The sequence below is a fragment of the Octopus bimaculoides genome, chromosome 17 (genome assembly GCF_001194135.2).
Source record: "Octopus bimaculoides isolate UCB-OBI-ISO-001 chromosome 17, ASM119413v2, whole genome shotgun sequence".
Lineage (NCBI taxonomy): Eukaryota > Metazoa > Mollusca > Cephalopoda > Octopoda > Octopodidae > Octopus > Octopus bimaculoides.
Window position 1 is genome coordinate 46,622,804 of NC_068997.1, and position 14,406 is coordinate 46,637,209.

Genomic DNA, 14,406 nt, shown 5'->3' on the forward strand with positions numbered 1-14,406 from the left:
GGCCATCAGAAACAATGTCACTGTTCTTAGAAGAGAAGTGGTGTGTGTGTGTGTGTGTGTGTGTGTGTGTGGCAGTGTGCAGGGTGTGTGTGAGTTAGGGTGACCCTAGCAAATACATGTGGACATGTCCCTTATGAACAGCGAGAGAAAGATAAATAACTTTGCATTGTATCTTAGAGAGAGGGTGGTGGTGGTGGTGGTGGCAGCAGTTGAATGAGGGTGTTGGTGGAGGGTCAGTGTGATGGTAGTGGTGGTGGTGGAGGTAGGTGGTCTTGGAAAGAAAATAGATCTGTTGTTATAGATGTTACAGAGAAAAACAGAGGTCTTGTTTTACAGAGGGTGAAGTTTGCTGGGGGGGAGGGGGCGTGTCATCGCCATCGTGATAGCCATCATTATCATCCTCATCCTCATCAACATCATCATAACCATCAACATCGTAATCATCCTCATCATGATAGTCATCATCATCATCACCACCATCAGCATGATAATCCTCATTGTAATCATAACCATCATCATCATCATCACTGCTGCCAATAATCCCCATTCTCTTCACTATCATCACCACTAATAGTAAACTTTATACTACTACTACTAACTACTCCGCTGCCATTACCACCACCGCCTTCATAGAATTAAGTTAATCCTTATAATAATCCACACCGCAACCATCACCACTAACACTAATGATAAATTGCTAATAATGATTTATTATCAATGTCATCGTGAACTAACAAGGAAAGTTGGTTGATATGCTAGAAATAAGAGCACATCAGATAAGACATGATACTGTCATGAACAGGAAAAAAAAAAACGATGGATACATTAGACAAATATGTCATTATTGTCAGCATCCTAAGGTGGCGAGCTGGCAGAATCGTTAGCACGCTGGACGTAATGCTTAGCGGTATATCGCCCATCGCTACGTTCTGAGTTCAAATTTCGCCGAGGTCAACTTTGCCATTTATCCTTTTGGGGTTGATAAATTAAGTACCGGTTGTGTACTGGAGGTCGATCTAATCAACTGGCCCTTCTCCTTCCCCAGAATTTCAGGTCTTGTGCTTATAGTAGAAAAGATTTTTGTCATCATTCTCGTTTAACGTCCATTTTTCTATAACGTGAAAAAGGACAAAACAACAACAAAATGGATTGGTCCTTATTGTGACACCAGGGCAAGCCTGGGGTTAAACAACAACACTGTAATCCCTCTGTCCCATCCACTATATATATATATATATATATATATATATATATATATATATATATATATATATATATATATCTTCATCATCATTTAAATACCGTTTTTCATGTTGGCATGGGTTGGATGGTTTGACAGGAGCTGACCAGCTGAGGGGCTGTTCAGGCTCCCTGATTGTTTTGGAATAGTTTCTATGGCTGGATGCTCTTTCTAATGCCAACCACTTTATAGAGTGTAATGGGTGCTTTCACACAGCACCGGGATGGGTGCTTTTTATGTGGCACCGGCACCTACGAGTCTGCAAGATTAGGGATGCTCAGCTGGAGAGGGTTGCAGGGGACAAACCTGTATGTAAGGGCAACCATGCTTTTACTTTGCTTGACGTGTCTTTTCAAGCACAGCACACTTCCAGGAGTCTCAGTCCCTTGTCATCCCCTCTGTGCGTCCCAACGTCTGTAGATCCTTTCACACCACTTAGTCTTCCTGGGTCTACCCCTTCCACATGTTCCCTCTATAATTAGAGATTATCACCTCTTGATTGCAACTGCCCTCCTTCATTTGCATTACATGACCATACCAGCACACCCTTCTCTCTTGCACACCACATCTGATGCTACAGATATCCAGTTTTTCTCTCAAATCACTTACACTCAGTCATATATGCACACTGACGTTACCCACCCAGCGAAGCATACTGGCTTCATTCCTTTCAAGTCTTTGCATATCCTCAGTGTTCACAGCCCATGTCTCACTGCTCTGTAGCATAACTGTCCATACACAGGCATTGTACAATCTGCCTTTCACTCTGAAGGAGAGGCCCTTTGTTACTAACAGAAGTAATAGCTCTCTGAACTTTGCCCAGGCTATTTTTATTTTATCAGCTTATGCTTTCAGAACCACCACCTCCACTACTAACTTGATCACCTAAGGATTGGAAATTATCAACTATTACTTCTCTCTCCCTCTCTCTCTCTCTCTACATATATATGTATATATAGACACACACACTCAACAGGCTTCTTTCAGTTTCCATCTACCAAACGCATGTCAGTCCAGGTTTATAACAGAAGACACTTGCTTAAGGTGTTGTGCAGTGGAACTGAACCTGGAACCATGTGGTTGGAAAGCAGACTTTTCAACTACAGAACCATAGTTATAGTCGAGTGAATGAGAGGCGAGTGTTTTCAAAGATGTTAGGGCCTAGAAAAAGGGAAAGGAAGGAGATTTTGTTTGGTTCAGTGACCTCAGGCTTTTTAGGTAGGATAGAGTGGAGGTGTGGATGAGGGAGGGTATTTTCAGTCCACAGATTTTAGACAAAGACTACACAGTGACATTAAAAAAAAAACTGTATGTGAAGACACAAGTGATATATTGTGTTATAAGAGAAATATGAAACTCCATGCATGCATGTGTGTCTGTGTGTGTGTACTATCACACATGTCCATCTCCCATGCTGGCATGGGTTAGATGGTTTGAAAGTATGTATGTGTGTGTGAGAGTGTATGCATATATATATATGTATGTATCTGTCTGTCTATCTATCTATCTGTCTATGTATCTATCTATCTATCTATCTATGTATCTATCTATGTATCTATCTATCTATGTATGTATGTATGTATGTATGTATGTATGTATGTATCTATCTGCTTTCTGTCTGTCTGTCTGTCTATCTAATAGATGTTATGGTTAATCAATCCACAATAGAGCAATGATTTGTTGTGTGTAAGCATGAAGATCTACGTACATAAAAAGCACACAATTAAAATGAGAAGGATCTCAATCAAAGAATGTGTACAAAGAAAATAAATATGCCAAATGAAAGGACAGGAAGAGGTTCTAATGTGCTGCATTATTCCTTTTATTACAGAGAAGGAAAAGTAATAAGATATGTAAGAGAAAAAGAAATGATATCAATTTTACAACATTTCTTTGCATATGTCTATCTATCTATCTATCTATCCCGTGATTACATGATCGACATGTTATTGGTTGTTATATATCACTGGTCACAATGCACCTGACTTGACCAATTCCTTGAGAGCAAATATAGTAGATGGAAACTGAGTGGAAGCCTGTTATATGTGTGTGTGTGTGTGCCTTTGTACCTCATCATTTGACTACTGGTGTTGGTTTGTTTATAGCCCTGCAACTTAGCAGTTCAGCAAAAGTGGGACCAATACAATAAGTACCGAACTTTAAAAAATAAGTACTAGTTTCGATTTGTTTGACTGAAACCCTTCAAGGTGGTGCTCCAGCATGGCTGCATTTCCAATGGTTGAAACAGTTAAGAGATAAGAAACAAGATAAAAACGAAACGGAACAGAACAAATGAAAGTATACTGAAGCATTAATCATCATCATTTGATTGCAGTTGGAGATGGTTAAAATTCTCCTCCCCTCCCCCTCCTTCTCCCCTTCCACCTCCTCCCATTATAGCTATTATGGTCAAGTGATTAGCCCTAGCCACCAGCAGGAATTGACTCCCAAGATGAAAGGAATTTGAACCCTGATAATATAAAAACCAGAAAGGATACAAATCAAACAAAATATCCTCTGATGCTCTGACAATTCCACCTCCACCCCCTACATCACCACCATTCCATCTAGACTGTCATAGTAGTAGTGGTGGTGGTGGTGGTAGTAGTAGTAGTAAAGTAGTAGCAGCAGCAGTAGAAGCCCAGAGGTGACAAAAATGAAAAATAGGAAGCACAAGAGAAATGAAAAAAAAAAAATCTCTAAACTTTCTAGTTGACATCTTTTAACAAGCATTCATAGAATTGCAAGCAAAGATATTTAATAACAGAAAAAAGAATCAAAAACAGCAGATGACTGGTTCCCATTGAAAGGAAAACCGTTTTAACCCTCAAGACTAAAGAAACGTCCAACCTCAAAACCTACAGACCCATAACCAGCTTTCTAACAGCTTACAAAGCCTTAGTTGCAATAATATTGCAGAAGATAAATGTAAAAAATATCTTGGTAAAAAAATAGGAGAAAATAGAGACAGTTTATTTCCAGAAGACCAAAAGGAATGCTAATGGTGCAAAGAGCAATTGCTGGCCAATAAAATGATAACAAAAGACTGTAAGAGGAGAAAAGGAGGTCTGAGCATGGATTGATTTGCAGAAAGGTTTTTGATAGTGATACCCACACATGGATCTGGGAACATAAATCATAAGTAAGTGAGCACAAATAATAAACAAGAACACTACTAAATGGCAAAGGATTCTACAGATACATACTAAAGAAGGATTTAAAGTTAACACCGTCTGTATTAAAAGAGAACTGTTGCAAGAGGATTCCGCTCTCCGCTTTTTTTTTCTGCCTCATTAACACCTTTAGTAGAAACATAAATGTTATATGAAGTAAATTATTGTATATTGGTGACCTCCAAGTTGTACTCTGCAGATGATAAACAACTAGAAACACTGCTGCTGATTGTGCACAGAGTTACTAGAAGAATAGAAACGAGATTCAGATTATTACAATTTGACAAGTTAACCGTGAAGAAAAGAAAATAAAGAACATTCATGTAATGGAGCAGAGATAAATGAATTAGATAAAACACAGAATTAATGACCTAGACAAAGTAAAATACGCACAAATGAAAGACAAGGTTAGGAAAGAATATTATAAATGTATTAATTTAGTACTTAAAACAATACTAAAAGAGTAAGGTAGAAGGCACCAATATTCTATCTGCATTAGTAATGAAGGAAATTATACATACACACATAACAAATTTAGTGCTTTAATACACTGGAAATTGGGCCAGGATTATGAAAAGCTGTCAGAAAATAGATGATACAAACAAGATCTCAGAAAATGTCAAAGGGACTATGCTCAAGGACAATGGCTCTCAACCATTTTCTGCCTATGGACCCTTTTGATTCCTATTTTACTTGACTGGACCCTCAAAACTATTTCATGTTCAAAAAAAGTCCTATAGTATTTATATAATTAAATACTATTGGGAATTGTATTTAAAAAATTGTTAAAATATTTTGTGTATTTTAGAAACATAACCAATATTTTACACAGAAATTTTAGCAACAAAAAAATGTTATGTGAACTCCCAGGGGCCATGGGGACCCTGGTTGACAACCCTTGATCTAGAATATACCAATTCATACCTATGAAGTCAAGTCAAATCAATCAAATATAATTGTCAGAAACCAACAGAAGCGCATCATAATTGGAGTATCAGGCCCAACATACAATAATATAGCTTTAAACAAAATGGAAAGATTTTTTTAGATATAAAGATCTGGAAACAGAGATAACCAGAATTTGGGGATTGAAAACAGAAAAACAATCCCAATGATTTAAGACGAAAATGCAAAAATAAAATCCTAATCAAACCAAGAAAAATTATGCATTTACACAAGAACATGCCAAATATAGCACTGTAAGGCATTGTATACATATTACATGCTGTACTTCCAATTTTGAGAGGAGAGGGTAAGGTGATTACATTGACCCCAGAGTGTAACTGGTACTTATTTCATTGACCTTGAAAGGATGGAAGGCAGAGTCAACTTTAGTGGAATTTGAACTCTGAATACATAAAGGGGTAAAATGTTGCTAAACATTTCGCTTGGCGTGCTAACAATTCTGCCAGCTCACTGCCTTAATAATAATGATAATCCTTTCTACTATAGGCACAAGGCCTGAAATTTGGAGGTAGGGGACCAGTCGATTAGATCGACCCCAGTATGCAACTGGTACTAAATTTATCGACCCTAAAAAGATGAAAGGCAACGTTGACCTTGGCAGAATTTGAACTCAGAACGTAAAGGCAGATGAAATACTGCTAAGCATTTTGCCTGGCATGCTAACGTTTCTGCCAACTCAACTCGCCACATTAAATACTACTACTACTACTACTACTACTACTAATAATAATAATAATGGTTTCAAATTTTGGCACAAAGCCCGCAATTTCAGGGAAGGGGATAAGTTTATTACATCGACCCTAGTAAGATAAAAGGCAAAGTTGACCTCGGCAAAATTTGAATTCAGAATGTAAAGACGGACGAAACGCATGCTAAGCATATTGCCTGGCATGCTAACCATCCTGCCAGCTCATCGCCTTAATAATAATAATAATAATAATAATGATGATGATAATAATAATAATAAGAAGAAGAAGAAAAGGAGGAGATAAGCAAACAGTTTGTGCCAACTTACCTCCAAGTCCGGTGCTAAACACCCTCATGGCAAGGAAACCCCCACATGTTTCCGTGCTGTTTTGTGGACAGTGATTTGAACAATGAATATCTGCTAAGAGACCATATTTGCCATATTCGTCCCCACACCAGCATTCTTTCGTATACTGTACTCCAGCATATTGAAAACCTGAAACAAATAAAGCATCAAAGAATTAAGTTATTTTGGGATTTTTAGGTTTTTGTGATCAGTATGTGCTCCAGCATGGCCTTAACCAACTCCAGAGCAATGCTTTTACCATTTCATCTGCTGGTGCCATGAGAAATGTTTCTATATTGTGAGAGGCAAGAGTCTTAATTCGAAACAATATGAATAAATAAGCATAACATTTGACAGAGTAATCTGAACACTAAAGAGTCATGAAACCTTCATCCATTCACAGCTGTGAAACAGTGTTATTATGTACGCTGAGATGTCTGTTATTTCATTAATCTCTGATGCTATCATACCACCTGCTAGTTATACACATCTTAGATTCAACTTTGATTTAAATCAAGTCATTTCCAAAAGTTTACCATAATCTTCTGATTAGTGATGGAAGTGCAGAAGAAAAGCAGAGAAAGATATAAAGAAAGCATGGCTGTGTGATATTAACAAGTTTACTGCCTAACCACATGGTTATGGGTTCAGTCCCTTGAGCAGCTGTCTTCTACTATAGCTTAGTGGAGATCAAAGTCTTGCAAGTGGATTTGAGAAATGGAAACTTGAAAGAAGCCTGTTGAATATTATCATCATTATCATTTAACATCCGTTTTCCATGCTGACACAGGTGGATGGCTTGACAGGAGCTGACAAGGCCAGGGTCTGCACTTGCACCAGGCTCCATAATCTGTTTTGGCTTGGTTTCTACAGCTACAAACCCTAATGCCAACTACTCTATAGTGTGTACTGGGTGCTTTTAACATGACAAATACACCAATGCTTTTTATGGCCAGGAGCTGCTTGGGCTTCATCTTGTCTGTTCTTGCATGGTTTCTACTGCCGGACGCCCTTCCTAACGCCAACCACTTTACAGAGTGTACTGAGTGCTTTTAACGTGGCACTGTGCCTTCACCCCCATTCCCAGCATGACCACAGTCCAATCATGTAAAAGATAGATCGTCTGACGAAAAACAATGAAAACTTAGTAACAAAAAGAGGCGATGAAGTTAATCCTGAAACAGAAGAGGATGAAGAATACGTGTGTGGTGGGGTTGGGAAAGAAGAGATGATCATATGGTGTTATGACCTGTCACATGATTTGGTATGGGATATTTCATATTTTATTAGAAAATCGATTTACTCAATGACAAGCATTGTCATAAAAGTATAGATTTCTTGTCAGAAAGCTAATTGTAATTTTTTGAATGCATTTTGCAGCTAGTTCAAAGAAAGTCATTGTCTTAATGTCTAATTTTTTCCATGCTTGTATGTGTTGGTTTAATGGAATCTATTGTGGTAGATTTTCTGTGGCTGGATGCCCTTGCTGTTGCCAACCTCAATCGTTTTAAAGCAAGGTAATATTTTCCATGGTCAGACATGTTTTCACAGATTGGCAAAAAAGGGACACTGCTTGTATGACAGTGAGACTCATATACAACTATCACACAATGTCAAAACACTCTAACCACTAAGCCATGTGCCTCTGCAGTAATGAGTAGAAGTTATTAGAGTCATATAGAAGAAGAATGGATTTTCATATTTACCAGCTTGTAAGCAGTGAGCAATGCACACAGAGGGTGAGTTGGTTTCTGGGAAATCCTTATGATGCCCTCCCAGCTCCCTTTTGGCACGGGAGTCCCGGAAACATCCAAAGTACATTCCTGTGTCATTACCTGAAACAGATGAAGAAAAATTATCAGCACATGATTAATGATAATATGGAGTTGATCCAGTTGGTACACACACACACAAGCATACAGTCAGACATATAAATTCAAACTTATTTTATATACTCTGTTATTCTTTTACTTGTTTCAGTCATTTGACTGTGGCCATGCTAGAGCACTGCCTTAAAGGGTTTTAGTTGAACAAATTCTTGGGGGTAATGAGCACTCATTTGACATAAGTGAAATTACATAAAAAAATGTGTTCCTTGTTACGACAGACATTTTTCTTCTGGCAACACTGCTCCTGTCCAATGTAATGGATGTGTAAATAGATTCAGTAAACCTTTTGAATTCAAAGAATCTATGATTTACTTCCTTTCAAATGAAGCATGTAATGTCAGCACAAATAAATATATTGTGGGGTAATTGGTTAAAAAAGTTCCTCAACCCCTGACCTAATGTGTAATGATATTTTCAGACTGCTGCTTATTATGTACGATATGTCATTAATGTTAACTCCACAAAGCCAGTATTGAGTACACTGCATCTAAGTGTTAAATTATCTCTGTTACTTCCTGGTCCTGGATAGAAAGGTAGATAGACAGACAGATAGATAGATAGACAGATACAGAGAGAGAGAGAGAGAGAGAAAGAGAGACAGACACATAGATAGACATTTGTTTCCTATGTCTGGGGAACTAAGGACATAAAATCTAATGCCTGCTATTTCTAGCAAGGCAAGCTTTCACATAAAGAATCTTATAAAATTTACAGGGTAAATGATACTCTCTCCTCTGGCTTACACACCACCACTACTACCACCTCTATAACAACTAACACCATCGCTGCTGCTACTACTGCTGCTGCTGCTACTACTACTACTAAGTGTGCTTGATCAGGGTGACCTGGGGCAAAACAACAACAAGAGCTGCTACCCACACAGCTGCACCCTATCCACTCCATACATCAACCAGAATTTCTTTAATTCTCCAGAGATAAAATACTTATTTTCCTTATCACCACTGCCACCACCACTACTGCCGCCGTCACCATCCCCACTGCTGCCACCACCACCACCACCACCACCACCATCAGTTCATTCCCTCCACACCAAATGAACCCTGCCACACGGAATGTAGCTCAGTGATGGACTTACCCGGCCTCCCACCTCCATCTAGCTAATGACAGCTGCATCTTATACACACACACACACACACACCAACACCGCTAAATAGAGTTGGGCACATAAAGGTTACAGTTTTCTATAGAAGTATACCAAAATTCCATTGCAAAAATACACATACATAAACACACACACACACACACACACACACACACAAAATGCAGATCTGTACCAGAACCCATAAAGAGAAAAAAAACTCTGTTTCACAAGCAGAGCTGATTATGAAAGAAAAATAAATTTTAAATTATACAACTCTTTCTCTCTCTCTCTCACACACACACAAACACAAACACACATGCTTTTGCCTGAAAATTGCAAGGAGTGAAATTTGAGTCATGAGATAAAAATGCTGTTTCAATGAACATAGTTTATTGAAGTGTGTGTGTATGTGTGTGTAGGGGTACCAAAAAGTAATCAGAAATGATCATTGTAGTTCAGGATTCCACCGTTAGAAACCACTTGATGTGACCCTCAAGCATCAGTATGCCAACTGGTGTTGTCGAGTGTAGTCCTACTGTCACGTGGTGCATCTTTGCTTTGCAGTGCTTCTCCCCTCTTCATTGATGTTTTGCGATGGTTGAAACGAAGGAATAGCATGCTCCTGTGAAACTCTGCTGGGGTAAATGGCAGCCGAAACAGTTGTCGTGCTTCTTACAGCTTACAAGGGCGCTGCCATGAGCAAAACACAAGTTTATGAGTGGTTTTCATACTTTAGGAATGGTCACTTGTCACTTGAAGACCAATCTTGTTCAGGGCCTCTGTTGACCTCCCGAACAAATGTTGCTATGCATGTTGCTATTGTCATGTTTGTTGCAATTGTTATAGTTGTTATGTCCACTGCAATTACTATCATGCCTGGTACTATTGTCGTTGAGTCTGTTGCAATCAACATCATATCTTTTGCTAATGTTGTTATATCTGCTGCTAATTCTTGCATATTGCTATGCCTCTTGCTATTGTCATGTTTGTTAAAATTGCTATAGTTATGTCCATTGCAGTTGCTATTAAGCCTGGTGCTATTGTTGCTAAGTCTGCTGCAGCCATCGTCATATCTTTTGCTAATTTTGCTAGGCATGTTGCTATTGTTATGCTTGTTGCTCTGTCTGTTGCTGTGGTTGTTAAATCTGTTGCAATTGTTGTCAATCTTTTGCTAATGTTGTTATATCTGCTGCTTATTTTGCCAGGCATGTTGCTATTGCTATGCTCTGTTGCTATTGTCACATCTGCTGCAATTGTTGTTAAGTCTGTTGCAATTGTTATACATATTATATCTATAGTTATTGTTGTCATGTCTATTGCTATTGTTGTTATGCTGGCTGCTTTATCTGCTGTTATTGCCATTAATGCTTGAGGCCCATGCTGTAGTAATCAACGTTCTGAAACATCAAGGTATCACCGTCTTCAGACGTTAACAAGGTGTAATAACACAATATGTAATGTTAGATCAAGAAGACAGCTTAACACTTTGAGGTAACATGGCCTTTGTTACAGACGGTAAAACCATTTATTTAGTCACTCTGCAAGCATCTCCCTTGGTTTTATTTCCGCTCTGATCTGCTGTTGCAGCCACCATCACCACCACCGCCACCATTAACGAACTACTTTACCAGCTTTACAGATAGTGTTCACTGTTTGTTTTAGATATTGTCATATCTATCTAGAACAGTGTAAGAGTGTAGTGTAGATTTACAGAGTAAGCTGATGATGATGGAAGAAGTGATGATGGTTAAGTTGGCAGTTCTGGTGATGGTAGTACATAGTGATGATGATGATGGTGATGATAGTGGTGGTGGTGGTGGTGGTCATTGCAGTGATGATGATGATGATGGTTATAGTAATAATGCTGGTGGTCATTGCAATAATGATGATAAGGCTGATGATTATGATGGGGAGGTGCTGGTGGTGGTCATGGTGATGATGATGATAACAGTGATGATGATTATGGTGGTAATGACGACGACGATGATGATAATGATGAGGTTCTGCAGTTTCTGCCTCTCTATCACTCCAATAAATGCAACAACAACAACAACAAACAATGACTTCATTCATTGCCACTAGGGTGAAAGATGGGGTAGGGGTGGGGAGAGGGGTGGCATTAGACAGAAGGATTACAAATGAAAGATGAAGCTTAACATCAAATATGGAAAATGTAAACAATAACAACAATTTGAAACAACAATAAATATTTCAAAAATACTACTACCACTACCACTACTACTACCACTACCACTACTACTGCTGCTCTCAAAAATTAAGTAAAAAAAACAGGAAAAATAATCCAGGATCCTTCTCTGGTACCGGATCAATCCCAATATCTAATCAGTTTGTGCCAGTCATGGGGCCAAACATCCCCGAAAGTTTCATCTGAATCCATCCTGCAGTTCCTGAAATATCTTATCCACAGACAATCAAACAAACAAACAAACAAACATGACTGTAAACAATACCTCCATCTTAGCAAAGGTGGAGGTAATAATAATAATAATAATAATAATAAAAATGGATTCAAATTTTGGCACAAGGCCAGCAGTTTCAGGGGAGGGGAGTAAGTCCATTACACCAACTGCAGTGATCAACTAGTACTTATTTTATTGACTCCAAAAGGATGAACGGCAAAGTCGACTGGTCATGTGATCAACAAGACTATCATCATCATCATCATTTAGCGTCTGTTGTCCATGCTGGTATGGGTTGGATGGTTCGACTAGGGCTGGTAAGCTGCACTAGACTCCAGTCTGATTTGGCATGGTCTTCTACGGCTGGATGCCTTTCCTAACGCCAACCACTCTGAGATCATAATGGGTGCTTTTAAGTGCCACTGGCACGGGTGCCATTTGTGTGACACCAGTATCTGCCATGACTGCAATTTTGCTCCGTTTGAGGGGTCTTCTTCTCAAGCATGACATAGTGCCAAAGGTCTCGGTCATTGCCTCCGTGAGGCCCAACACTCGAAAGGAACTCAACCACTTTGCTTCCATGAGGCCCAACGCTCAAAAGGTAATTACTGGTCACAATTTGCTTTGCATTGTTTATAGCCTTCAAAAAATGTCACCCAACTTGGCTAGGAAAGCAGGCCAGCATTTTTCCTGATCAGAAGGCTTAGTCTGAGTGGACTGGAGCAATGTGGAATGAAGTGTTTTGCTCAAGAACACAATGTATTGCCCAGTCAGGGAATTGAATTCATGATCTAGTGATCATGAATGCAACACAGTGACCACTAGACCATGTACCTTTACACTTAGAATGATATTTTTCTGAATTGACCCAGGAAAAGATGAAAGGCAAAGTTAACCTGAGTGGGATTTGAACCCAGGACATAATTTAGCTGAAACAGGTGCTGCAATGCACTTTCCTTTTGATGCATAAATGCATGCGTGAGCAACCTTTTCCATGACAGTGGTGCTGGTAGGGATAATGGTGGCGGTGATGAAGAAGAAGAAGAAGGAGGGGGAGAAGAAGAACGAGGAAGGGGAAGAAGAGTAGAAAACAGAGAAGAAAGAGGAAAAGGCAAAGAGAAGATAAATAAGAAAGAGTAGAAGACATGAGATGAAGAAGAAAGCAGAAGAGAAAAACAACTATAACAACAACAACAATAGTAATAACCATACTAATGATAATAATAGGTGTAGTTATCATCCCAATTTAAAGTATATAAGGCAGATTGTTTAGTTTTACTTTGGTTGTTTGTGTTTACAGATTCCATTCACTTCAGGTGATGAAGAAATGGCTGCCAGAGAAAATAGTGGCTCTGCTAATTGGTTGGTGAGTGTGTGCGTGTGTATGTGTGTGTGTTTGTATATGTGTTTGGTGCATCAGCACTCAAATACATGTCTCTACACATTTGCGTTTATCACTTACACACCCCCATGTGCAAACCCCAGGAGCAAGAGAAAAATTAGAAAAGAAACCCAGCAGAACTTATTTTATCAAGTAGATCTATTATTTGAGAAACCATTTTATTGCTTTCTTTTTTTTTACTTTCATCTTTATTTGATTTTTTTTTATAACATATGCATACATATGCATTTGCTTACACACACACACACACATATATATATACATATATAGAAATCATGTATCTATCTATATATTTATTACACCTATACGAAGGAGTGCTGAAAAGTTCCTGGCTTTAAGGGTTTCACGAAAGGCCTGATTGGAGATCCAACCTTCCAATTGCTTTTACAGAGATTAGAAAAACTGAAGGGCTGCTGCAATAAGTGTGTGAACCTGAGAGGGGAATATGTTCAATAAAATCATAATTAACTGATCCTCCTTATTTTCTTTTACTCAAAGTCAGGAGCTTTTCAGAATCCACCCTGAATATAGAAATTTGTGTATGTATGTATTCTTTTATTCTTTTACTTGTTTGCCATTTGACTGTGGCCATGCTGGAGCCCCACTTTAAGTCAAATGAATAGTCCCCAGGACATTTTCTTTGTAAGCCTAGTACTTATACTTTTGGTCTCTTTTGCTAAACCACTAAGTTATGGGGATGTAAACACACCAACATCGGCTGTCAAGTGATGGTAGGGGGAACAAAGAGACACACAGGCATATACATATATGAGGTTGTTGCCAGTTCTGCTGGACTGGCTCCTGTGCAGGTGACACGTAAAGTACACCATTTTTAGCATGGCCGTTGCCAGTACCGCCTGACTGGCCTTCGTGCCGGTGGCACGTAAAAAGCACCAACTACACTCTCGGAGTGGTTGGCATTAGGAAGGGCATCCAGCTGTAGAAACTCTATCAGATCAGATTGGAGTCTGGTGTAGCCATCTGGTTTGCCAGTCCCCAGTCAAATCGTCCAACCCATGCTAGCATGGAAAGCGGATGTTAAATGATGATGATGATGATATATATATAGAAGGTTGAAAAGTAACACACGAGTTGATATGTACAAGAAAAATAAGACAAGGTAGAAAATACTAAAATAATTTTATCATGAAATACATTTTGTAACGGTTAGTAACAAAACT

The 14,406-nt window shown here is 38.8% G+C and overlaps 1 protein-coding gene across 1 annotated transcript in view; it reads right to left on the reverse strand.

Moving 5' to 3' along the window:
- LOC106882818 (xylosyltransferase 2) overlaps positions 1 to 14,406 on the reverse strand; it is a 249,306-nt gene that overhangs the window by 24,181 nt on the left and 210,719 nt on the right. Inside the window, exons 3-4 of the mRNA XM_052973936.1 lie at positions 8,119 to 8,247; positions 6,395 to 6,562 (exon numbers count right to left, since the gene is read on the reverse strand). Of these exons, the coding sequence (XP_052829896.1) occupies positions 6,395 to 6,562; positions 8,119 to 8,247 (297 nt within the window). The remainder of the gene's footprint in view (positions 1 to 6,394; positions 6,563 to 8,118; positions 8,248 to 14,406) is intronic.